Source organism: Balaenoptera musculus, chromosome 12 (genome assembly GCF_009873245.2).
Source record: "Balaenoptera musculus isolate JJ_BM4_2016_0621 chromosome 12, mBalMus1.pri.v3, whole genome shotgun sequence".
NCBI classification, from domain to species: Eukaryota; Metazoa; Chordata; class Mammalia; order Artiodactyla; family Balaenopteridae; genus Balaenoptera; species Balaenoptera musculus.
The window spans coordinates 16,140,053-16,164,228 of NC_045796.1; the positions used below are offsets into that span (position 1 = coordinate 16,140,053).

Consider the following 24,176-nt stretch of genomic DNA (forward strand, 5'->3'; position numbering starts at 1 on the left):
CACACTGCATGGCTTGTAGGATCTTAGTTCCCCGACTAGGGATTGAACCCAGGCCCTCAGCAGTGAAAAGGGCGAGTCCCAACCACTGAACCACCAGGGAATTCCCTCTAATTATATTTTAAAGGGAAAAAAATTCTTCCTTTTCTCTGATACAGATTTGTCACCAGCTCTGACTCTTATCAATGATACTATTGATGATCTTATCAATGTACCGTGTGACACACGAATGAAGTGAAAAGAGGCAGGAGAGTTTTTCTGGAGGGATCTGAGTTTAAAAAAAAAAAATAGAAGAGAAAAAAGACAGTGGAAGGAGATAGAGAGGTGAGTAGAGTTGCTTTTGATGAGCAATTATCTGAGTTCCGAGTGTACCTGTGTGAGCAGCGCCCTGGAAGGGAAGACAGAGGGTGACAGGTGAAGGGCTAGAGCTGGCAGTCCCCGCCCGGCACCCAGTGACCATCGGCTGCATACAGTGTGACTGCCATCTGGAGGAAGAGGATAAGTGTGTTTCGTGGGGGAGAGTAGAAAAGAAGGGGAACACAGTTAGAACTCCCTAGTGTCTGGAAAACAGTTCCCTTTAAGAAAAAGAAAGCAAGCCCTGATTTGTGTGCCTGCCGGTTGCCATGGTGTAAATACTCCCACCGTGGGCAATTTCAAGCTGCAAATGGTTTAATAACTGGCTCACAAAATTCCTGAATATTTAACCATCAGCTTCAACGAGCTGGTGCGAGGCAGCTGCAACATGCACTCTGGACAATGCAACTAACCATGTATAGGTCCAGATGGTTGCCCGTCTACACAAGCACGCGCTGTTCTGTTCTGTGCTTGTAACGTTTTCATTATTTTGAAGGTTACTCATTAAAAACTGGCAGAATATCCATTAAGCTCAGGAAGAGTGCATCTCAAAAGTACATCCTTGCCTAAAAGCCACCAGAAAGCAGAGGGCAGAAAACCGTTTGATCAGTCTAAATTTAAATTTAAAAATCATCACATAGCTGAATTCTTGGGACTATATTAAATTTTCTGATGACTCTTTCCTCTTTGAGTTTTTAAAGAGTGAAAGAAAAAAATCACCCGTGATTTTTCTGGAACAATTAAAAAACTTCAAAAACCAAGGGCATGTTCTTAGCAAAAATTTAATGCATTTCCAAAGTGGGTAAGAAATGGAAGAGAACATACCTATTCATCTCTTACTCTGTATGGTTCAGCTAATCACACTATCGGAATCAGGGCTCCTCAGACTCAAAGTGCTGTAGAAAGTGCAAAGGTTTCTTCGCACACAGAGAGGCCAACCCCCCGGAGTGGAGTGCCAGGGAGACGGAGCGCCCAGGGAGAGAGCAGCCTGTACTCCCAAAGGAACAGGAGAAAGGAGTGGGGGGCATCACCTCCCAGCAGGTCCCTGCCTGTGTCCTGCCTACACAGTCACCATGATCTGATGCAGAGGCTTCCGTGCGAGGTCAGGCACCGTGGCCTCTTTGCTGGGGTACCCCACAGGGAGCAGTACCAGCAGCTTTTCATTTGTGGGGCGGTTCAGGAGCACCCTCAGACGGGGGCCACAGTTGAGAGGAGTGGTCGTGACAGTCACCAGTCCCGCGTTCTGTAACAGGAGAGGAAAAGAAACCATTTTCAAGTCAGCAGGCAAAACCCCAGCTCTGCTTCTAGCCTGGGCATGTTCTACTCCCTACAGGATTTGCTTGTCCCATCATTTCCCTGAAGTTGGGCGGCAAAGAGACGACCAGCTTGGGCCATGGTGTATTGAATCGTACCTGCCCTCCTGGACCTCCCCAGACCCCACTTTCTCTTAACCAAACAGTGGGAAGCTTCTCAGAGAAGAAAACACCAGTCACTTTTCACTGATGCTTAAGAAATGGGAATGGTTATTTCATGGAAAGAAATGTGGGGAATCCAACTACACCAAAGGAATGGAAAAACAAAGGGCAGTTCCTGTGGTTATGTAACCAACCGTGGCAGCAGAGCGCCATCCCCAGCTGAAAATACCTATGTCCAGTGATGGAGGACCTAGTGGCCAAGGGGTATGTAAGAGGTAGAGGAAATACTCCACCAACCTCTTCCCAGGCCCCTCGAATAATAAACATCCAATAAAAATCACGTGTAGCTTCAGGACGCTTTCCCAGTTGGCCCTCTCTATGCCCCCCTGCTTTCCCCATCAGATGCTCATCGCTAAGCCTGGACCAGAAGGAGGTTCTGGAACTGCCTTTGGGAGTCGAGCACGCCTCCAGTCTCTGTGCAATCTGCCCAGACAAGGGCTTCCAGAAGATTCCTTCCTCCTTCACAAATCAAGACCTACACTCAGACTTATGCCTTACAGAAAGCTAGAGGGCAGCAAACTCCACAGTAAAGTGTGAGAAGTTGCTGATTGGAATGCACAGAAGCCACAGGTGAAGGGAACCCACGCCAAGCCTAAACTGCCTCGTCAGGGACCCTATCTAGGACGGGGGCGGTGCCCTGCGGTCTGACGTTGCACAGCAATTCCTTTATCTGTTACAGAGTCAGGAGGTAAATAGGATGCCAGCTCCTTTGGAACTGTTTTTCAAGTCATCTAAAAACACATTCCCCTTTTATGTCACAATGACTCTTTTGCAAGTTTTCAGCAAACACATTTTTCTTTGAGATAACGAAGAAGCACATAGTTTTTTGGAATCTACTGTCCCTTGAAAGTAGGCTCATTCACTCTTATAATCCTGTTTGTTTTATTTATTTCACGTGTTTACTGTCACTCTCCACCCTCTCCCAGGACCGCAGTCTCCACCAGAACATACAGTTCACGAGGTGACTATTCCTGGTGACTCCTGGGATCTGCCACATAGAAGGAGCTCAGAAAATATCTGCTGAGTGAATGACTTGAACCATGTGAAAGGCAGACCTCAATCCTGCTCTGTTTCACGCTTAGCATGGCTGTAGCTACTATGTAGATGGAATTTTTTTAAGCACATGGACATCTTTCTAATGCAATACGATGTAAACTCAACTTCTGAGGACAGGAGCTCTATGATAGAGTTCCCCTTATAGCTATTGAATCATCCCACTGGCTCAGACAACACAGCTGAGAAGCCGTGCCCTGGAGCTTTCAGGCTCTGAAGCTCTTCATGGGTGTTTACTAAAGCCCTTAAAAGCTTCATGTCGTTACAGATGAAGGCAAACACAGCGACCGTTTTTTGACCCTTAAATAATGTTAGAAGTAAATTTCCAGGAAGGATGCCAGCTTGTTTGAAGCACCAATCCAGGTTTCCAGAGGCAGTTTTTACATCAGAGTTCCCTTACTGAGGAATTCCTGTCCCTGAACTAGAAACTCAGCTGAAATTTGCAAATGAAACCACAGTTGGCCCCCAAGTATTAAGTCTGTCTCTTGGGCCCAGTGGGAGGGTGACATACCTGCAGGGCAGCTAGGAGGATGCCACAAGCGATGGAAACACTGATCTCATTGTAGTAGTGGGTCTTTTTCTTGCCATTTGCAGCAAAACCGTGTACTTGTTTGAAAATGAGAATCAAAACAGGGGCTGTGTCCAAGTACTCCTTAATCCAGTTGGTCCTAAAGGGGAAAAAAAAAGATATTTAGAAGAATATTTTCTCTTGATGGTTTTTTTGTTCCCTGTTTACCACCTTATATGCATTAAAAATAGAAACATTTACTTGCCTTTCATGTTTAAATTGAAAAAGAGTAGGATTTTTGTTCACGTCATGTTTACCTTTTTCTATCCAAAGTCAGTAAACAGGTATTAATAAGGGCCTGATATAGCAAGACACGTGAAATGCTGAAAGATACAAAGATAGATCCTATAACCCAGAGGGCAGTAAGCCAAATTTAGCAAACTAAAACCTGGTAAGTGTTATTAAAGAAATATAAGACAAGGGCCTTAGGAGCCCAAAAATAAAATGTTAGTTTTGAATGAGATTGTCAGAATATTTCCAAAGTTTCTCTTGAGGCGGGGCACTGAAGACCAGCTAGACAAGGGGCATTGGGAAGGGCAGCCCAGGGAAGGGATGAGCAAAAGGCAGAGTCGGAAGGAGAACGCTTGGCCGGACAGGGAATTTCAGAAGCCTGGTGGGCTGGAGGATGGTGTGCGTGGTGGGGCACGGGTTGGGAGGCTGGCAGTTTTCATACAGATTTTGCAGGGTCCTGGACTTTGTTCAGTGGGTGATGGAAAGTTATCACAAGCTTCTGAGCAAGAGCATCACACGATCGGATCTGTTTCACAAAGAGGCGGATTGGTGTGGGCAAAGGACCAGCTCAAACGGGACCAGATAGGAGACAATGGCAATGGCCCAGGAGAACTTAGGGAGTTGTAGAGGCAGGAGCTGATAGATCTGGCACAGGAGTGCACAAGGGAGAAGAAAAAGATGACAGTGAGTTTGAACCGAAATTCCAGGTGGGCAGATGGTAACATTCTTAGCCTAGTTATGGAGAAAAGGAAGCAAACTTTTGTGGGAGTGGGAGGTAACTCACAGGAGGTATAAATGTTGAGTTTCCATTTTTATTTTCCAGATAAGAGCATATCTTTCTCTATTTCATTACCCTGCCCATACATTTTGGCAAACGCTACACTCTAGCTCAGATATTCAAAGGAAAGATACTCATACAATGCTATATATTGGAATTTTTCCTTAGGGTAAATTATGTCATCAATAAGCAAGAGGTAGTCACCACTCATTTCATTCTTAGCCTAGTTATGCTTCCTTGTTTTGTTTTTTTTAATTATTATTTATTTATTTATTTATTTATTTATGGCTGTGTTGGGTCTTCGTTTCTGTGCGAGGACTTCCTCTAGTTGCGGCAAGCGGGGGCCACTCCTCATCGCGGTGCGCGGGCCTCTCACTATCGTGGTCTCTCTTGTTGCAGAGCACAGGCTCCAGATGCGCAGTCTCAGTATTTGTGGCTCACGGGCCTAGCTGCTCCGCGGCATGTGGGATCTTCCCAGACCAGGGCTCGAACCCATGTCCCCTGCGTTAGCAGGCAGATTCTCAACCACTGTGCCACCAGGGAAGCCCCACTTCCTTGTTTTAAAACACATTAAACCCACGTGTGTATTTTCTACAGTTCCTTGTATACTGCTAATTTCTATACATTACATTCTCAAAGCTACTTTACCATACTTCAACCAGCTTATTCACATTTGACCAGTATCAATTCTTTTTCTCTTTACAAAGCGGGAGAATGTTAATAGTTTACAAAAAAATCTGGAGTCATCTAGCTTTGCCATGCTGGGCAACCCACTCACCTTCTCACAGCTCAGTGTCCTCAAATGTAAAATGTACTATTGTACACTCACCTCAAATGGTTATTGTGACAGTAAAATCAGTCCAAATAGATCAAGTGCTTAGAATAGTACCTAGTACCATGTATGTGTTAGCTAATATTATTATTATTACTATGTATTATTTTACAGTGAATAATTCAAAACAATTTTTAAATATGAGGTGAAGAATAAGCAATTTACTAGGTCAGAGGCAGGTTAGTAATGTTTACTAATCTTTGTACTTATTTTGCCTAGGCATACATTGGTAGCTAGTATTTTGGGTTTGTTCAGTTTTACAAGAATGTATCATGACATCATATTACAGCTAATAAAAAGATAGCAACGTGCCGAGGCCTGTTAAGAAAGGACAATTAGGGTTTCCCTGGTGGCGCAGTGGTTGAGAATCTGTCTGCCAATGCAGGGGACACGGGTTCGAGCCCTGGTCTGGGAGGAACCCACGTGCCGCGGAGCAGCTGGGCCCGTGAGCCACAATTACTGAGCCTGCGCGTCTGGAGCCTGTGCTCCGCAACAAGAGAGGCCGCGATAGTGAGAGGCCCGCGCACCGCGATGAAGAGTGGCCCCCGCTCGCCGCAACTAGAGAAAGCCCTCGCACAGAAACGAAGACCCAACACAGCCATAAATAAATAAATAAATAAATAAAAATTTAAAAAAAAAAAAAAAAAAAGAAAGGACAATTAGCACCTTCCACCTGGGGTGAAGGGTCTCACGCCAGCAGCAGGAGAAGAAGCCTTGACGGGTAGGTTGGACCAGATTGTATATCAAGCCTTTAACGACAGCTATGAGTTTCAGAGTTGACTCAAACTGGCTGTCAGGACATATGTTCATTTGTGATGCAATTCAACAAACAGTTATTTAATTACCTACCATGCATCAGCACTGTGCTAGGTGCTACAATATAAGATTTTTTTAAACTGGAGGCCCCTGGACCCTAGAGACTATATATGTGTATATATATATATACATCTGTCTGTGTGTGTGTGTGTGTGTGTGTGTGCACGCATATTGTCTGCAGAGAAAGTCTATAATGTTAATTGGATTCTCCAGAGTATCTTGGTGTACCACAAAGGTTTCTAAAATATGGCCTATAAAATGAGAAGAAAAGTAGGCCAATAATTAAATAACTATGTGGTAATGGCTATTTTAAATGCACGGAAGGTGTGTATTAGGTGCTCTGAGCGTAGAGACAAGAGAGCAACTGATGCTGCCTTCTTTGGGGGGTGACGGGGCGGGCAGCGTTTTGCAGATGCTGCACACACACAGCACAGCATGTCTCTAAGAAGAGAGACTCGACTTTACCCATCCGTTTTTTCTCATGAATATGCAATGAGATTTATATATTCATTATTAATATCCTGCACTTATTCCAGAACACAGCCATAAGTTACAATGCCAATAGACATCAATTTCAATAGGGTTTAAATATCTCAGGAGAAAAACTGTCCTCTGGGGCAAATAAATGAGACAGGAGTAGGACTTAGAGGCCATCCTTCTCACCACCCAGCCCTGTCTACCAGAGCAGAAGTCCCACTTTACCCCCGCAAGACGGAGATCCCACTGCCTTTTCTTAGGCTTGTGTCACAGTGGGTACTGGATGGCTGGTGCTGGAACTGGCCGCTAAAGGCCCAGAGCTGAGAGCCAGAGGCATGAGTACCTCTACATTCTACGTGCCAAGAACTCGAGCTGGAAGGGAAAGGAGATGCTTCTGTGGGGAGGGCAGTATTTGTAAAGAGGACCCTGTGACCAGTGTTTTAAAATGACAAGGCTGAGTCGGAAAAAATTGAAAGTGACTGTTTTAACTACAAAAATGACTGAGAAATTATGGAATCCATCCTAGATATTGTGTAGGGTGACTGGTCCTCAATGGGAAAAGTGGGATTAACAAGCATAGTTAGTTGTAGTTTCCAGAAAAAAAATGAAACCTCGCACGTGTCTACCCGAATACGCTGAAGCCTCACGGTAAATCCACTTACACTGAATTCCAATCTGCTTCTTCCCTGGAGATAAGGAAGCCTGCAAAGTTACTAATGCATAATGAATATTATACTTGTACTAAATTTGTACTTTTACTAAACATGTACTAAAATGAAAGCCTGCTGAGTGAGATCATGTACAAGACTATTTATAGGAAAACGTAATTTACTTCACTCAAGATCCTGAGAAGTATTTCACAATTTACTAATAATTATTTGGGTCATAGCTTATTTATTTACCAGATTCATATGGCCCTTACTATGTGCCATCACTGTTCTAAGTGCTTACAAATTCATCTAATTTTCATAATGAAGTCGATACTAGATTTATTCCCATTTTATGGATGAGGAAACTGAGGCACAGATAGGTTAATAAGTGGTAGACCTCATATTTGAACCCAAGCACTCTAGCTTCTAAGGCCCTACTCTTAGCCTCTATCTTATCTAATCCTGATACCAAGTTTTTAACATTATTGTTTTGGGTGAGAAAACAGAAGTGTGATGTTTGATTTTATGTGTCAACTTGACTGGGCCACAAGGCACCCAGATAGTTGGTTAAACATTATTCTGGGTGTGTCTGTGAGGATGTTTCTGGATGAGATTAACATATGAATTGGCAGACTGAGTAAAGCAAATTGCCCTCCTCCACATAGGTGGGCCTCATCTAAACCGCTGAAGCCCTGAATAGAACAAAAGAGGCGGAATAAGGGATAATTTTCTCCATCTGCCTGTCTTTGAGCTGGGACATCAGTCTTCTCCTGCCTTTGGACTCAGACTTGGACTGCAACTTACACATTGGTTTTCCTGGTTCCTAGGCCTTTGGTCTCAGACTGGAGCTATTCCATCGACTCTGCTGGGTCTGCTGGGTCTTGGGACTTCTCAGCCTCCATAATCACTTGAGCCCATTACTTGTAATAAATCTCTTTCTCTCTATGTTTCTCTCTATCTCTCTCTGTCTGTCTGTCTGTCTCTCTCTCCATTGATTCTGTTTCTCTGGAGAAACCAGACTAGTGCACTTAGAGAGAGTAAGCAAACGCCTAAGGTCTTGCAACTGGAAAACCAGAGCTAAGATGTGAACCCAGATGTGATTCCAGCTGGCATCCCTCAGCCCTACGCAATACGTGTGCTCAAGGCAATTCAGCGGTGAGGCCTGACTTAATTTCCATTATTTCTTCCACAGGTAAAATGAAACTTTTTAACACCTAAAACAAAACCAGGAAACTAAAGTCATAGTTATTTCATTTTAGGAAGCCAAACCAAACATGCCTAATTCTACCCACTTTTGTACCTCAGTTTCTTCAGGTCTGAAACCCATTGAGGTCCCATCCTCTTCAAGTAGTTTATTTCCTCTTCCTCCTCAATGATCTCCCGAATCTTATGCTTCACGTCCGGGTCCTTCACAACCACAAAGGTCCAGGGCTCTGTGTGGGCCCCACTTGGGGCTGTTCCTATCACCCATTAAATTAAAATCAGAAATGAAAACTGCAAGAAAAATCTGAGACTGTTAATTAAGAATAAATATAACTCATATTTGCTCAAAGTGATGTTAGATCACCTGACACACAAAATGCCTGGCGGTAGCCTCTGGGATGTTGCTGCCAGGCCCGTTTTGTTCAGCATCTCTGTCAGGGTCTCCAAACCAACTAACTGAGATCAAGGCCAGTAGTTCCTAGGCTTTGGGAATTTATCACTGCTTCTCTAATCATGTGAGAGAAAACATCCCTAGGAACTACTCTGTGACCAATAAGGGAACACAGATGGGAAGCTCTGATAGCCAAAAGCCTCCAAAATGCTGTTTGTTTTGATATTCTTGAAAAATGATCGAGTCATGAAGTTTATTGGAAATGGCAAAATTTAAATGGCAAAATGGTTTCAAAAGCACTCTCCAAAAGGCAATTGAACTATAAATTGTTTAGTGCCTACATCAAAGTTCTGAGTGTGGCACTGTGGGGTTTGTGGCCCTGTTGTGAACACACGAGAACTCTTGGCCCTGGGCACTCAGACACACAGCAGAGTGTCTTCCAGCTCTCACAGGTTTTGGGAAACCTCAGCCCACCCTTGGATCCGTCCCAATATCCTGGACAAAGCTTCATAGTGCATCGTGGGACCCAAGGAGCTTAAGTTCCCTTTAAGATTCCAGCCAGCAGGACTTCCCTGGTGGTCCCGTGGGTAAGACTCCGTGCTCCCAATGCACGGGGCCTGGGTTCGATCCCTAGTCAGGGAACTAGATCTGACATGCATTCTGCAACTAAGAGTTCGCATGCCACAACTAAAGATCCCACAGGCCACAACTAAGACCTGGCACAGCCAAAATAAATAAATAAATAAATATTAAAAAAATAAAAAAGATTCCAGCCATGGACTGGTCCAGCTTCTGATCTGGGTGTCACCCCTCTGTCCTAGAAATGGCTGTTTCTAGAAGTAGACCATGGTGACCCACTGGTGGTATATTTCAGAAGCAAGTATTCCTTTCTTCCTAGTGAGTAGTTCAATGGCACAAACTCTACAGGAGGGGTCTCAGGCCAGCCTTGATGAGTTTGCCATCCACCAGTCCCCATGGTAGAGAGGGCATGATTGAACTGTGAAATGTAAGTCAAATCTAAACATAAAGCCCAAATTTCTGAACAGAGGGATTCCAGTTCACTTTGTACACATTGTCTGTTCACTAAATATTGGCATCACCAAACATAAGAAATAAATTGCCCCCTAATGTTTTCAATTATGCCAAACTTCTCTGAATGTCATATGCACACACCCACATATTTAGATACAGATCTATACACAGAAGAAATTTAGTAACTGCTATTAGTTAGATAAAGGACTCACCAATCTAGTGCATTTGTGTTCTTAACTGAAATGAACTGTTTTATTCTTCCTTCCTTTTAATTTGGGCAATGGGTTTATAATAGTCATGCAATAATTTCTGGAAATGAACTTAAATGTGATTTATACAGGAATAAGAATCCAATCAGAGGAGACTCTCAAATAGGGGGCTTTCTCATATCTCCTCCCCCTTTTTCTATAATTCTCATCTATTCCTCTGGGAATAGATATTAATTAACATTGAAAATGCATTTGGGGGACGTCCCTGGTGGTCCAGTGGTTAAGAATCCGCCTTCCAATGCAGGGGACGCAGGTTTGATCCCTGGTCAGGGAACTAAGATCCCATATGCTGTGGGGCAACTAAACCTGCATGCTGCAACTACTGAGCCCCGGTGTCACAACTGAGCCCGCTCGCGGCAACAAAATATCCTGCACACCGCAACGAAGATCCCGCAAGCTGCAACTAAGACCCGAAGCAGACAAATAAATAAATAAATAAAAAGCAAAAGAGGGGGAAAAATGTTTGCCTTGCTTTGATTTACTTTGCGAATTCACATGAATAAATTTTGCTAGTTCATTAGAATACAGTACTAGAGCATCATGGTGTGTAATATAAGAAATTCAGTTCCCAAAAGAGAAATGTATAAATGTGAGTAAGTGAGTGTGTGTGTGTGTGTGTGTATGTGTTTTAAGGGGAGGTGAAAGTAAGGATGTTTCTTTTCTGATGTATAATAATGTGTTCAGAAATATTCATTCTTCATAAATTTTATAATGTTGAATAATTTCAGAAGTTTTGAACTGTTGTCACATCTGCTCCCGAGAAGTTTGTAATAGTTAAAAGTTTGTAGAAAGTGGAAATCATCTTGTGCCTGGCAGTCAGTCAACACCTGGGTAAGACTTTACTTCACTGTGTTTGAACTTCAACATTGCTCCACTATTGTCACTTGTAGCGGATGTTCTCAAAGACCCACTGTGCACTTACAGACCTGCTGCTTTGATGACATTATCAATCACTTCCACTGGGACTTGCTCATTACTTATGAATCTAACAGACCGTCTCTTATTGAGAAGTTCATAAAATTCCTGGGATCTCTTAAGCATTTCCTTCTCAGGATACCGGGTGTGGGAGAATGGGACGTGTTCCACCTCTTCCTCTGACACTTGCCATTCGTCAGCGTCTGCCAGTAAGAACAAGGAAGACAGCAAATTAGAGGATCTCTCTTGGTCATGAAGGGGAGTGCAATATGCCCCTCCCCCCAAATATGTCTCTTTAGCATAAGAATTATTTTGAGTTGAATATTTTTAGGAAACGCAGACACAGGAGAAGTTCTGAAGACCCGAGTAGAAGTCACCCTTTTGTAAGAGACATTTGCATTTATAAAGGAAATCTCTATTTGGAAGTGTTTCCCCCTCTGTACCAGGAAGAGAAGGATGATTCTAAATCACAAGAAACTCGTGTCAACAGAGAAGGTGTGGACTTAAATCTCTGTAACAATCTTACCCTTGTTTAGTCTGCTTTTCCTGATAACCTCCCATAACTGGCTCTCCCCAGTCCCCAACACCTTTTTTTTGTCTTTATATGAAGATGGTATTTAAGGTGGTGGCTAAGGCTATTTGGAGGAGTTACTCAGTTTTCCTGGGTCTCTCCCATGTACACAAGAGATATACATGTTATTAAATTTCTGTTTGTTTTTCTCTTGTTAATCTGTTTTTATTATGGGGGAGTGGTGTCTCAGCCAGAGAAAATTATTTTTACTCCCTTATAGTCATAAGGTGGTCACTGGGGAGAAGGAAATAAACTTCTCAAGATATCTGTAAGGTTATGAGCTCAAAAACATCAAGAAAAAATGAGAAAAATAGGTCTACACAATCCTTAAACTCTGATCTTGACTGTCCTTCAAAGCCCAGACTGGTTATAAATCAAGAAAAAGAAAACTTTTACATACATAAAGATGAAAAATGCAAATTTCTGTTAATGGTGAACTAACTTATTTGAAACAATCCATTGGCTGAAAACCACTAAGATCTTTTTTTTTTTTTTTGGCCAGATCTTAGTTCCCTGAACTCGTGCCCCCTGCAGTGGAAACATGGAGTCTTAACCACTGGACCACCAGGGAAGTCCCCTGAAAACCACTAAGATCTTGAAATAAATAATTTTTTATAAAGCCCTGTTAAAATCATTGAGTTACTGACAGCATAGTAAGAAATTCCCAGGCCAAAAGTGAAGGGAAAATATGATCCTGCAGAGGTAAATAAGCACAGAAGCTGCATTTGCCCTGATAACATCTGCCAATCCCAATATATTTGAATTTTTATTTTTATATTTTCAGGGATCAAGAGGGACAGAAATCAAAGCCCAGACCCATATACGATGGGAAGTCTAACAAGCTGGGCCCCCAAGACTACATCCTTAGGAAAACTAAGAATCATAAATAAATCAGGGACTTTCCTGGTGGTCCAGTGGTTAAGACTGCACTTCCATTGCAGGGGGAATGGGTTCCATCCCTGGTCAGGGAACTAAGATCACGCATGCTACATGGCATGGCCATTAAATAAATAAATCAGCCACCAAGAGGTTATAACATTTTGATGGGTCCTGCCTTAAACTTGAATTTGGAATAGTGTGGTCCTGCCTGAAAATACCCCCATTACCCAGCAGAAACAAATGCCAACATATAAACAATTTTAAGTACAATTATCAGCAACCCACAAAAGACAACCAGACATACAAAAAAAATATCTTGAGCAAGAAACAGCAGAATAGGTTTTTTTTGTTTTTTTTTTTTTTTTTTTAAAGTATTTGTTTATTTATTTATTTATGGCTGTGTTGGGTCTTCGTTTCTGTGCGAGGGCTTTCTCCAGTTGCGGCAAGCGGGGGCCACTCTTCATCGCGGTGCGCGGGCCTCTCACTATCTTGGCCTCTCTTGTTGTGGAGCACAGGCTCCGGACGCGCAGGCTCAGTAATTGTGGCTCACGGGCCCAGCTGCTCCGCGGCACGTGGGATCTTCCCAGACCAGGGTTCGAACCCGTGTCCCCTGCATTGGCAGGCAGACTCTCAACCACTGCGCCACCAGGGAAGCCCAGCAGAATAGGTTTTTAAAAATAGAGTCAGACACCGAATTCTCCAAATATTGGAATTATCAGACTCAAAAGATAAAACAACTATGATTACTAGGTTTAGAGGGGCAAAAAAAAAGACAAACATATATAAATCTGTAGGGTACAGGAAAAGATGAAAAGTGACATAGAAAATATTTTAAAATAGAACTTTTAGAACTGAAAAATAAAAGAAAAGAATTAAGAACTTGGTGGGTGGGTTTAATAGTAGGTTAGACATACCTAAAGAAAGAATTAAAGAACTGAAGACAACTCAGAAGAAATTATCTAGAAAAGAGCAAGGAAAGACCAAAAGATAGAAAACATAAAAGAAAGATCAAGAAAAATAAAGCAGAGCAAGAATGTTCTAATATACGTGATGATAGTGACAGCAGAAGATGGGAAAGAGGATGTGGCAGAGACCATATTTGAAAGAGAATATCTGATATGAAAACCTGATGAAAAATGCCAGATCTACAGATTCAAGAGGCCCAGTAAATCCCAAGCAGTATAACAGAAAAGAAGCCCACACCTTTTATAATAAAATACAAAATCTTAAAATCAGCCACAGGAAAAAAAAAGATTCCCTTAGGAAGAGGCCCAGATGGCTTCCTGAGGGAGTTCTACCAAACACTCACCGAACAATTATTGCTAAATTTTCTCCAACTCTTCCCAAGAATAGAAATAGAGGAAACATCCCCCACCAGCTCATTCTATAAGACTAGCACACACTTGCTACCAAACCCGACTAGGACATTAAAAGAAAGAAAAGCTACAGGCTCAACTTTCTCATAAATATAGATGCAAAAAGTCCTAACCAAAATATTAGTAAACAGAATTCGACAATATATAAAAAAACAATACACTTCGGCCAAGTTGGGATTACCCCAGGAATGCAAGGTTAACTTAACATTAGAAAAGCAATGTTGTTTGTTACATTCACAAGCTAATAATCACTGTAATGCAGAAAAGGTGTCTGATCAAATTTGGCATTCATCTCTTAGTAAATTGGGGTAGAAAGGAACTTTCTTAACCTGATAAAGTCTAACTATGGGGAAAAATACCAAAACAACCCAGAAACAACTACATAGTTAGTGGTGAAACATTGAAACTCTTCCATCAGATATTGAAAATTAATGAATATTGCCTGTTCTCACCACAGTTCTAATTATGAAAGACTAATTTTTGAAGCTTTTAGAAAAGAATATAGGAGACTATATTCATGACCCTGTAGAGAAGGATTTCTTAAACAAGATACAAAAATATTAACCATAAGAAAAAAATCTGTTCAATTTACCTACAGCAAATTTATCTTTACACCTGCTTGCTTCTGCCACTTCTGCTTTCCCCCATTTCCTTCCTGTTCAGAGAGCTGTGGAAACCGATTATCTGTAGCTCAAGATCTTACAGAAGATGAAGATGCAATGGAGGATTCAATAGGTGAAACTGAAGCTCTACCTCTGAATACGTGTGTTTCTTCATTCCTTTCAAACCCATGAGTAGACAATACTTTTGATCTGAACTACAAAGATTTAAATGTGAACTACAAAGATTTCAACTGAAAGAAATTCTAAGATGCTGTATTCAAAAAGTTAAAAAGTGTTAAAAATAGGAATGCTTTGAATGGAGTATTTATATATATATATATACTCCTTGCTTATCTTGAGTTAGTCTTGGATTTCTGGTTGTTGTTGGACTTCATCAACTCCTAGACTCTAGGAGGCAAAAGATACCAAAAAGAGCCTACTACAGAAAGTGGACCTCAGTACATCAAACCAGAATGAGTTGATGTGAGTTGGACTTTTCAGGGAATTTTAATCACATAAATAAGGTTTCACCAAGAAGGCTGCCCAAGAAATAGACACTGAAAATATCACTGGAATCTAATGAGTAGATGGTTCTTTTACACAAAGGCTGAAGACTTTCCTAAATCTGCTCTGATATTTTTCAGCCTGATGGGGACAGGTGCAGAGAAGCCATATCACCAGTAGGAGGCAACTCCTACTCAGATAAGAACAGATAATCAGAGTTCACAATGACAAAATTGCTTTTGTCAATGGCAAAAATGCCCAGCACTTACTTTCATTAAAGTAACAAATTTAGATTGTTTTAAACCATTAAGGTTTATTTGTGTGCATGTATATGCCTTACCTGAATTATTATTGTACTACCTAAACTGTGTCTTTAGAAAACTGAATATAATGCTACCATATATCTTCATCATTCACAACCACCCAAAAGCCAATGAATATTTGCCTGATATAATGTATATCCCATGTCTTCAACTGTGTGATAGAAAATAATTAGTTGTTACTTCCTTCTTTGAGTAGATACAAATCCACTTTGATGCCATAGATTAACTGATGTTTTGGTTATGATTCTGATTCTTGTGACATTTACTAAAGGATTTTCACTTCCAGTAATGGTTATTTACATAATTTACACCAAACCTCCAAAGTAAGGAAAGCTAAAATCCTTAGTAAAATACATTTAGAACATTTTCTTCTAAGTACTGAAGAGCTAATCTGTGACTGTAGAACATCACAGTCAAAATCTGGGTGAAGGTTAGTACCCACAGAGGTAGAACAGCACTCAAATGTCCAGAGAATATTTTCCAGTTACCTAGAAACCGCCATGAGGCTGAGCTGAGATAAAAGGATGGTGACCAAAGTCAAACCCCCAGGGCTATCCAGGGCCTGAACATTTACGTTTCAATAGTAAGAGTAAAATGTAAGTAATCCAGCCCTGGTGCCTTAGAGCCTAAGGTAATATCCTGTGAGTGATCCAGGGAACCGTAAGCCTTGACCTCAGATTAAAGTTGCTCCAGAGTGTTAGAATGTTGCTCTTCTGGTAGGTGCAAATGTGAATATTCCCTGGAATAAGTAACAGTATCCTAGACCTCAAAAAAATTTTATATGTAATTTTCCAATAGAATGACCAGCAAAGAAGTAATTCCCATAAAATTCAAAATAATAGTTACTTCTATAGGGTATGGAAGAGGTTACTGGGAAGGAACATATAGGGTTTCATGGAGTACTGGAAATTTATATTTCTTGATCTAAGTGATTACTATATGGATTTTTGCTTTAAAATTATTTGTTAAGCCATTCATCTATCTTTTATACACTTTTCTAGTAAGCATATTACATTTCACAATTAAGGGTTTTTTTGTGGTGGTGTTTTTTTTTTTTAATGAGAAGGGCCATAGAAACGAATTACCAAAAACACCCACAAGGGTAGATCAACTGACTACAATTGTTATATTGATATAAGAACATCTGAAAAAAAAAAAAAAGAAAAGACACCTGACACTTTCTTAAGTGAGATAAGAGGATGAGAGATGACCCATCTGGGGAAGGTGAGACAAAAGTAGAAATAGGAATGAATGGGCACAATTAACTTCTCCTGACCACGCAGCAATCCTTCATGGAGCCAGAACTATAGCCTAGGTTTCTTAACTCCTTAATCAGTGGTTTTTCCCCCAATACAGTAATCCATAATCCTCCCTTATCAGAGGTTTTGCTTTCTGAGGTTTCGGTGTCCCATGGCCAGCTGTGTTCTGAATATATGAAACGGGAAATTCAAGAAAAAAACAATTCATAAGTTTAAAATTGTGCACCATTCTGAGTAAGATGATGAAATCTCATGCCTGTCCTGCTCCATCCCCCCACCCACGTGAATCAACCCTTTGTCCATGTATCCAACCCAATTAGTCACTTAGTAGCCTCTCGGTTGACTGTCAGGATACTGCTTGTGTTCAAGTAACCCTGATTTTACTTAATAATGACCCCAAAGCACATGATTAGTGATACTGGCAATTTGGATATTCTCTTACTGTGTCTGATTTAAATTAAAGTTTATCATAGGTACATATGTACAGGAAAAAACGTAGGGTTTCAGGCATCCACTTGGGGTCTTGGAACGTATTCCCTGAGGATAAGGGAAGACTGCAGTAAATGTCCAGAAGGCGAGATGTCACTTTGGGAGCCCTCAGATAAAGATGAGAATGACAATAGGAACAGAGGGAAGAGAGTAAGAAGAGCCAGGGCCTGGCCCTGAGGGTCTGCGACTTTCCTGATGGAATTCAGGTAGAAGAGTGACCTTCTCCCCCAGCAGCACCCCCACACTTCACTCCTGGGTGTATGAAGCCAGGGAACAGAAGGCCAGAGGGAAAGCTCGTGAAAAGGGGACTTCAGAGAGACTGAGAACCCAACTACAGCACCAACAGGGACCACGGTTAGCTCACAGCTAGTACTGAGAAAATTCTTTTTTTATGCTTTACGAGCCGGGGCAGTGGGGACCCACACTGTATACATTTTTTTTTAACTTTTTATTTTATATTGGAGTACAGCCAATTAACAATGTTGTGCTAGTTCCAGGTGCACAGCAAAGTGACTCAGCCATACACACGTGTATCCACCCCCACTTCAAATTCTCTTCCCATCCAGGTTACCAGGTAACGTTGAGCAGAGCTCCCCATGCCACACAGCACGTCCCTGCTGGCTTGAGGAAGTAAGTGTGACGGGAGAGAGTGGCAACTAACACCTATCAGCTTACTAGCAATCCACCCTGAACCGAACCCAGATGTCATCAGTGTCAACCCTGAACCTTAGCAAATGTGTCAGCAAAGACTTCAACATCAGTGGTACTCCCACACCATTTGTCACGAGGTCCGGCAACCTCCGCAGTCAGTAAGTGGAAAATGAGCCAACGCATGCAAGGTCTTTCTAACTTCAGCGTTTGTGTAAACTAAAGGCAGCCGAGGAGCATGACTCGGCAGTTTCTGCAGCAGCTAAAGTCCAGGGTAGGCGCTCCTACGCTAGCCTAGCGGAATGAAGGAGCTGCTGCCTGAGCTTTATCAGCACAGCCTTATCTCTGAGCACAGCAGACAAATGGTCCCAACCACCACTGGGTTGGATTGTCCAGAAGGGCCATCCAAGCAGAGCACAGGGGCGCTGCTCTTCCTGGAGCCTCTCCCAGAAAGTCTACATTTGGCCTTGGGAAAGGGGACAGGCTGAGCCCGCTGGGAAAGAAGCTCCAAGGGATCTCAGGGCAGTGAACCGATAAAAAAGGCACAGCTCTCTCCTTCCTCTTGAACTCCTGACTGCCCCCAAGGCATAAGCCCTCACCAGAGGAAAGAGAATAGCCTCTGTTCCGCAGCTGTCCCGCCTCCACCCCAGACCAGCCAAGCCACTCTGGGGGATTCATTCAAGCTGTGGAGCCCACATATTCTAAAATAAACGCACGCTACTGTGGTCTGCTTTTAATATAAGTCCTGTGCTGCCACACATGGGGTTTGCTATTGACACCAAGACCAACACGCCTTTTATCATTGCTTGAATGCCAAGGAATCCTAAATTGCTCCATAATTAGGTTTAATGACCAAGTAATTCTAGGCCACTTCTATCCTTTAATGTTTAACTTAGAGGCATTTTTCTGGCTGCGTCTCTACGTGAATTGCTTTTGTGTTTTTGCGGTTCTACTTCTACAGAATCTTTGCAAATGGGCCAAATGTTTTCCAGCTATGAAACTACAAGGCCAATTTGTGTCATGTCATCCTTGTTCCCTCCCTGCGATTTTTGGGGAGGCTTGAGCACCAGTATTAATAAGGCTCAGGGTGACACGGCTCTCACAGTTGACAGATTCTGAAGGTGGCAATGAGAGCAGCTTCAAGGCTCAACACCGGCTCAGAGAACTCCTCCTTCCCACCGTCTCGGCCATCGTTCTGCTTCCTACGTGGGCCTCTCAGCCATTCAACTCCCTGACTGTAATATAGACTCACTACCTCACTAGCAGCAGCAGGGGTAGTTGGGGGCTGGGGAGTCTGCGGATGTCCAGATGGAAAGGCCTTGAAGAGAGCAACGCTATCCCAGGTGAATTGACAGAACTTGTTTTCTGAGCCCCTTTACCTCTCGTGGTGTCCCCGGTGTCCCCAGTGTTCTGTGCTGAGCTTCACTTTCCCCAGCAGAACCCACCCAGACTTGATCCCAAGGGCAACATCTCCATTCACGTCTTTTCCTTTCCCTAATCTTCTCTCATCTGAATCTGTTACCTGTCCTTTGTCCTAGAACCATAATGTCTTACAGGAGCCCTGGTAGACCAGCCTTTTAAAATTAGCCATGCAGAAGTATGCACACGTAGGTGTGCCAAAGAATGATGAAATGCAAAGATGAAGCTGAATTTTTTGCTTCCTAGGGCAAAGGAAAACTATGCTGGTCATGAGTGCTGCCCTACATAGTGTTTTTGTCAGCGCTGTGCTGGTAAACCAGCTCTCTGAGAAGAGGGAAAAAAAAGAGTCCTGGTTTATAGCACTTGCCAATTCCCATAGAGTAAACCCTCCCATCATGGCCCGATCTCAAGCTATTGGCAATTGAACAAATGGCCCACAAATTTCCTGAACATTGATCAGTCGGCTCTCGCTAGCCCCATAGGCTAGCTCTTGCATGCCACTTGGTTGGGAAGCGTGGAGTTCAGGCATTGGTGGACTTCCAGGCATGTAAGAGGGTTGATATCATCTGCAGGAGCAGGGTTACTTGGTTGAGACTGTTGTTGATTGGTTGGCCCTCAGAGGGGCTGGTACTAGAGTGATTCCATCTCTAATTGGTTGACTTGTTAAGCTTTTACTGAGATGTGTTGTCATTGATCCAATGAACAGGTTTGAAACAGCTGCCTATGGGTACATAAAAATCTGTCCTTTCCCAAGTCCGAGGGAACATTTTTATTCTCAGGTGTTGCCCACACCAGATACAAATTTTAACAAAGGCTTTTTTAGTGGTCACTGGGACAATCAAAATTTCAGTTAGAATAATAGCTTCTGGATGGCTAGTGAAGCTGAGTGAAGAAAATCCCCACTAACATTAAAATGGACACATCTTAATAAGATGTGTTTCCTATATCTTTTTCTCCTATTTCCAGCTCCATGAGCTTTCATGAATCTGGGTCTGACCGGAGAATTTTTGTTCAGTATTTCCCATTCATTTTAGGGAAACAATCTGAGGTTTCCACTTTGAGATTAAATACCAGTCATTTCTCCTCCTCAGACCTCTGCTACAGATAAACAGGGAACTGAAATGCGTTAACAGGATGCCATGTGTGACTGGTCCCCAGAGCAGGTCTGTGTCTGACTTCTAATCCGCATGTCTTCTCTGTACCTCCGACCCTTCCCCAATCCCATCCCCCCACACATGCTGATTCCTTGATCTATGAATGTCGAATAGGAATTCTTTGTGAATCAGAGCTGGCGGAGGCTACATTGGTACCCATATATTCCTTAACTCACACTAGAATGGCCCATAATACTTATTTTACTGTTTTGTCCCTGATTGTTAATTTTCAAAATGGTTTGAATCTGGTATCTATTTGCTGTTATCAAAACCATCTCATGTTTCCTTGGTAATGGAATCCCTTCTCTTCTCCAATCATACCTCCAATTATACATCCTCTCTTAGACTGTGTCCACCCACCCAATGGTTAAGAGCAGGGACTTGGGTGGCAGAGGAGACTGAGTTTAAACATTAATCCTTACCTACCACCTGTGTGCCTGTGTGACCTCAGTAAGTATCACTTATGTAAACAACAAAAATCCCAACAAGAGACTGTGAACTCTGCACTCAGGGGAGATTTGCTCATGGCTGCCGAGCTGCCACTATGTGTTCAGTTCCTTTCTCTGTGTGAGGAAGAGAGAGTGGGGAGGCAGAGGATTAAAAGTGAATCATTAGGTGGAGAAGCAGAACGGGGCCATACAGCTTTGCTCTCTGTTCCCAACCTTCAGGCCCAGCCCCAGGTCCCTGGTTCCCCACCAGCCTTATCAACCCCTCTGTATCCCTCAAGCTCGTGGGTCTTCAAATCCAGTGGCCTTTCCTCGATACACACTACCTCTGGTCTCTCAGGGAATGTTTAACCCTGCTGGCTATCTGCTGCCCCCTCTGTTCTGGGTCATTCTTTGGGAAAAGCAGCCTAGCAGATTGCCTGTAGGCCTGGACTCTGGAGGCAGCCTGCCTGGGTCCTGACTCTACCAATAATTGCTTGGGCAGGTGACTTAGCCGATTTGAGCCTCAGTTTCCTTACCTGTAATACGGATATGATAATAGTGCCTGCCTCACTGTATTGTTATGAAGACTAAATGATGCACCATATGTAAAACTGACATGGGATACCGGCAGTGCTATGTGAGGGCTTGTTATTACTACCCTGGCCCTCCTTTCCCACACCTTCTTTTCTGAGTCCATTCCTCCTGGCAGTTCCTCTTATCTGAAGGTGCCCCCCGACAAGTTCTAACCTCAGCCTTCTCTCTAGCAATACCCCCCAGTGAATTCATTAGTTTTCCAAGTTCCAAGCATCACCCCTATGCTGGTGACTCTCCAGTCAGTGTCTATGGCCTGAATCCCTCACCTAGAAACCTCCCTGCCTTTCTGCTTCAATGGGTCACTATCCTCTCAAATCTAACACGTCCTGCACTACATTCAACAGCTTCCCCTTTAGACCGGATCCTCTTCCCTCACCCATTTATGACAGCTGTTATTCTGATTCCTCCAGTCTCCAAATCGTGCCCTCTTCTTCCTCTGTTGATATCTAATTTATTACTAGACCCTACTGCTCTTCCTTGACCGTCCCTCTAATTCACCCCTTCCTCTGCATCGCACTGTCACCACCGCCCAGCCCATCATTACTGGCACAGATCCTTACTCAGCTTCACAGTGGGTCTCGTGCTCATTCAACGGAAGTGCTTCTCAACTGGCATAATTGGCATTCGGCGTTAGTGGGGGAGAGTAAGAGGCTGCCCTGCTAGGAGGCTGCCTGGATTTGGATCCTCCTGGGCAGTACATTTAGCACTGCTGGCTCCCAGCACTGAGTGCCAGCTCTATACCCCACCCCCCCAATCCTGAGGTTAGGACAACTCAGAACACACACACACACACACACACACACACACACACACACACACACGTCCAGGTGGCCTCTGTTGGAGGGAGGGAGGGAGGGTGGAGGCATTACTACCCCAGCTGAGAGTCACTGAGCCTCTTCCAAGTCGAATCCATACCACAAAACCACCTCAGACAAACCTCAAACACAGATTACTCAAAGCTCCTCCAGAACGTCTCCCTTCCTGCCTGCCTCCTTCATCACCTCTTCTTTCTCAGGTCAACCATGCCCCGGCCCGCCCTCAGCACCCCACTTCATTTTCACCCCTCCCCTGGTCAGTACAGTCCTTCCATCTTTCCCTGGGGTTCCGGACTCAGGCTCTTTCTGTTCCTCTTCGCCTCCTAACCTTTGTATTCATATCCTAGTAATCCCCCAGGCCTGCTTCAGCCTTTTTCTAGCTGCCCCACCAAACCCCCAAGCCTTCTCAAAACACCTTACAATCAGTTCCACCCAGTTCGTCTCTGTTTTACTCTCTATCGTTTGCCTGTTTATTGCCTTGTCTACTGAATTGGACACTCAGATTGGAGGACAGCAGCCACTCTTATCTGTGACCCACAGGGCTGGTGCAATGAAGGGTAGCGAGCCCCTAGGTAGATGCCCCTTCTTTATTCCAAAGTTCTTGATCAAAACCTGACCACTTAACCCGCAGCCACCCCAGCCTGTGATGTGCCCCTTCAAAAAGATTTTAGCAGCCTCAGAGGACTGGAGCCAGGGAAAATGTCACCCCCTCAACAGCTTTTTACTGAGGACCCACAAATAAAGGGAGCTTGGTGCCAGCAGGTGACAAGCTGACCACCAGAGAGAAATGATGTCTCTGTCACACACTGATTTGTTTGCATGACAGAGGTTGATGATGAAACTGACCTGCCTATGTTTCTTCCTCTCCATAAGCCCCACCATCCACTTGCCCTCATCCTAAAAATACAGAAGTTGAAAACCAAGCAACATGGCCAGTGTCTTTACCTTCTTCCACCTGGTGGACTTCAGTGCTGTCTTTCAAGTCTTCATCCACCCAGGGGCGAGCCTCGGCCCTGGCTCTAGGCTCCCCCTTCCTTCTCTGGGTGCCTCCATCAGCACTTTTAAAGATCCACACCATCAAAAGGCAGACAACTCCTACCAAGACTGAAGTCAGAAGAAACATGGTGGTGAGGCTGATTCTGAATGGGGCCGATACTTCCGAGGCCGGTATTTAAACAAACAGGGACAGGAGTGGGGAATGCCGGGAGACGGAGTGAAGGAAGGAGAGGGGGGCCAGGGGAAGGAACAGAGTCAACTCGCTGACTCTCCGAGGACTTTGCAAAGGAGAAAAGATCACAGCCGTGTGTCTCGGGTGTGTTGTGGCTCTGGGAATGCACTGGTGCGTGCACTTTTTTAAACTGTGTGCTCAATCAATATATTCTTAGACAATAATTGCCAGGATTTGAGGAAACACTTTAATGCACTAGATCTTACCAGCAGTGGTGGAAAGTGTTTACTCTTCCTCCTGTAGATTTTCTCTGAGAGCAGTGTGTCTTCAACTGGCCCGAAGCTAGGAATCACCTGGAGTTGTCCCCTTCTCAACCAGTCTCCATGCCCCTTTTGAGCGATTACCAAATCTCCCTTATCCTGAGGTTTTGGAGACAGGGAAGGATTGCCTATCTCAGGCCTCTCACTCACATTTTGCCTTATATGTATCTACATTATTTGAATTTTTTTCAACCAGCATGAACTATTGTTTTCTACTTTTTTATTGTGATAAAATATAATAATATCAATATAAAATTTACCATCTTAGCCCTTTTTAAGGGTCCAGTTCAATGGCATTAAGTACATTCACAATGTTGTACACCCATCACCACTCTTCCCAAACTGCTTCATCATCCCAAACAGAAACCCTCTAACCATTACGCTATAACTACCCCCTCCCTCTTCCCACAGGCCCTGGTAACCTCTAACCAACTTCCTGTCGCTATGATTCTGACTGTTCTAGGAACCCCCGTAAGTGCAATCATAGAGTATTTGTCTTTTTGTGAGTGGCTTGTTTCACTTAGCAGAAGGTCTTCAAGGTTCATCTATGTTTTAACAGGTATCAGAACTTCATTTTCATGGCTTA

General features: G+C 43.4%; 1 protein-coding gene across 1 annotated transcript; it reads right to left on the minus strand.

Moving 5' to 3' along the window:
- Positions 1-1,117: 1,117 nt before the first annotated feature.
- Positions 1,118-23,413, minus strand: IYD (iodotyrosine deiodinase). The gene is made up of 5 exons (XM_036872248.1): positions 23,048-23,413; positions 11,053-11,244; positions 8,532-8,691; positions 3,391-3,547; positions 1,118-1,594 (listed from the first exon to the last, which is right to left on the minus strand). The coding sequence occupies exons 1-5, from the start codon at positions 23,223-23,225 to the stop codon at positions 1,412-1,414; spliced, it is 870 nt and encodes a 289-aa protein (XP_036728143.1). The 5' UTR covers positions 23,226-23,413; the 3' UTR covers positions 1,118-1,411.
- Between the last annotated feature and the right edge of the window lie 763 nt (positions 23,414-24,176).

Coding starts and splice junctions, on each gene's coding strand:
- IYD (XM_036872248.1), bottom strand. CDS start 23,225: ATGTTTCTTCTGACTTCAGTCTTGGTAGGAGTTGTCTGCCTTTTGATG. Junction 8,692..11,052: donor TAATGTCATCAAAGCAGCAG/GTCTGTAAGTGC, acceptor AATGGGTGATAG/GAACAGCCCCAAGTGGGGCC. Junction 3,548..8,531: donor TCAGACCTGAAGAAACTGAG/GTACAAAAGTGG, acceptor TTTCCCCTTTAG/GACCAACTGGATTAAGGAGT.